Source organism: Engraulis encrasicolus, chromosome 4, assembly GCF_034702125.1.
Source record: "Engraulis encrasicolus isolate BLACKSEA-1 chromosome 4, IST_EnEncr_1.0, whole genome shotgun sequence".
Lineage (NCBI taxonomy): Eukaryota > Metazoa > Chordata > Actinopteri > Clupeiformes > Engraulidae > Engraulis > Engraulis encrasicolus.
In genome coordinates, this window is record NC_085860.1 from 1,150,001 (window position 1) to 1,152,500 (window position 2,500).

At 42.9% G+C, this 2,500-nt stretch overlaps 1 protein-coding gene across 1 annotated transcript in view; it reads right to left on the reverse strand.

Annotated features, from left to right (window-relative positions):
* Positions 1-2,500, reverse strand: part of LOC134447137 (integrin alpha-11-like) — a 69,164-nt gene that overhangs the window by 49,438 nt on the left and 17,226 nt on the right. Inside the window, exon 2 of the mRNA XM_063196443.1 lies at positions 2,152-2,263. Within this exon, the coding sequence (XP_063052513.1) occupies positions 2,152-2,263 (112 nt within the window). The remainder of the gene's footprint in view (positions 1-2,151; positions 2,264-2,500) is intronic.

Sequence of the window (2,500 nt, forward strand, 5' to 3'; positions counted from 1 at the left end):
GAGCAATCAGAAAATTATAGTGTGTTCTAAATGTTCGAAACTCACTGTTTGCAAAGTATGTTCTTCCATGTAATGGAGATATATTCATTTTCATCATTTCCATTTAATTTTTTGTCAATTGAAATGATTTTGTCCATGTTTAGGACAGCCTGTTTTAGGGGTGGGAAAATGAAACCTTTACAACACATATGTGTAACAGACCCCTCGATCATTACCTGAATTTCTTTTGTTCATGAAAATGTACCTAAATAACTTTCAACAAAATTAGCATTTTCATGAGAGGGACATGTTTTGCCAAACTTTCAAGAATCAGTGATATTATAAACATTGGAGTGAAATAGAAACCACAACCAACAAAGAGTGAAGTTGGTAAATCGAAACATTACCAAACCTTGTGTATTGACCAGATGCTTCATTTTCAAGGGGTGAGTTTCTCGAAAGTGTAGCTGCTTGCCAGTTAGCAACTTGGGTAGCCGCCAATGGGAAATTGCATTGCAAACAACAAAGTAGCTAATATAGTTAGCAACTATGGTTTTGAGAAAAGCACCTCTGTTTTGTTTCACTGACCTACTCAATGACTCATGCTGGTAAACAAACACTAAGGAAACTGGCACTTCACCCCTCTGTCTGGGGGTAGGAAAACAATCTGTATAAAAGCATGTATGGCCATGTGTGACTTCAGAGTCTGTTGGATGGAATTGTGGGGTTCTGTGCAATGGCTCTTCGGCATCACATCTCTAACCTGAGTTGCCTGTTGCTAATGTTAACATTATTACTTCAGCCCACTCTCCTAAGAGGTACCGATTGTAGACAATGTAACAGGTATATAGTGACAATACAAACTTCTAAGCTTACTTCTTCTGATCATAGATGATGTATCTAGTGTTGAGAATGTATTGACTCTTACAGTAAGTAGGGAGGGAGTGTGTTGAAACAATGCCTAGAACAATTTTCCAACTCAGTGAGAGGAGGAGGAGGAGGAGGAGAGAGAGAGAGAGAGGCGGGATGGAGAGATGGCAGAGGATTCGGAAGCCCAGCTGTGAATGTGTGTGGTTAAAGATATATTGCTCTGCATATTTCACAGCCCTCTGGCAGAGTCACACATTCACACGTCCAAAGTACAGACACAAAACACCTTAGACAGACATACATGACAATAGACACAAGAGGATATACTTCAGACACTCAGACAGTCACATATCTCAGACACAGACACACAAACATACCACAGGCACACTCATACAGTGACACACCGTAGACACAGACAAACAAAAGCTGGCACACACACCACTACAGTCTTAATAAACACAATTCCAACACAGACCTACATCATCACGCCTGACACAAATCTAAAAACTAGATACAGACACAAAAACAGACACACACCACCTCAGGGCACATTGTGCATTGTAAAACACATACACAACTCACACAGGTGGCACACTCACAAAGACACACAATCACACACTTTTGACCCTCTTGTGTATCTGGGCATCTGCGCAACATGCACACTTTCCCAAACACAGATACACTATCAAAGCCTTTGCAAAAACAATCCCAAGCCTGAGCACTGCAATAGATTCAGCCGGGTGGGGGTGGGGGCGTTGAACACACACACAAAAAACACACACAAAAACACCCACATCTACTCACACACGCACACCAGCAGCAATGGAAAATGTATAAGGCAGATGATGATGGATTTTATATTCCCGAAAATCATCTGTTATTGTTCCACTATTTCATCTGTTATTGTTACGGGATGTTCCCATTATATCATCGGACTATTACAGTAGGCTGCAGTATTCCTTTAGGCCTACTCCTTTACCGTGTTGCTATGGGCTAAAGAACAAATACATGTACACCTGGGTCTAAAAGCCCCATTCAGTAGTTCACGATACTCACATGAATGCTACATGAGTATTGCATACAGTAAATATAGACACATCCACAAAACACACGCGTATGCGCACACACACACACACACACACACACACACACACACACACACACACACACACACACACACACACTACACACACACACACGCACACACACACACACACGCACACACGCACACACACACACACACACACACACACACACACACACACACACACACACACACACATATGTAACTGATGTGTCTACCATTGTTGTCCCTTGGCCTGGTGCTGCTGGACGGTGTATCCAAAGTGTGTATCCTCAGGCCCACGCATGACCTTTGTCCTCTTCACGTCGATATTGAAGCCACCGCACAGACCTGGTGACAGCCAGAGGAAAACACATGCACACACACACACACACACACACACACACACACACACACACACACACACACACACACACACACACACACACACACACACACACACACACACACACACACACACACACACACACACACACACACACACACACACACACACACACAGATGTAATTGATGTGTCTACCATTGTTGTCCCTTGGCCTGGTGTTGCTGGACAGCATTACATTACA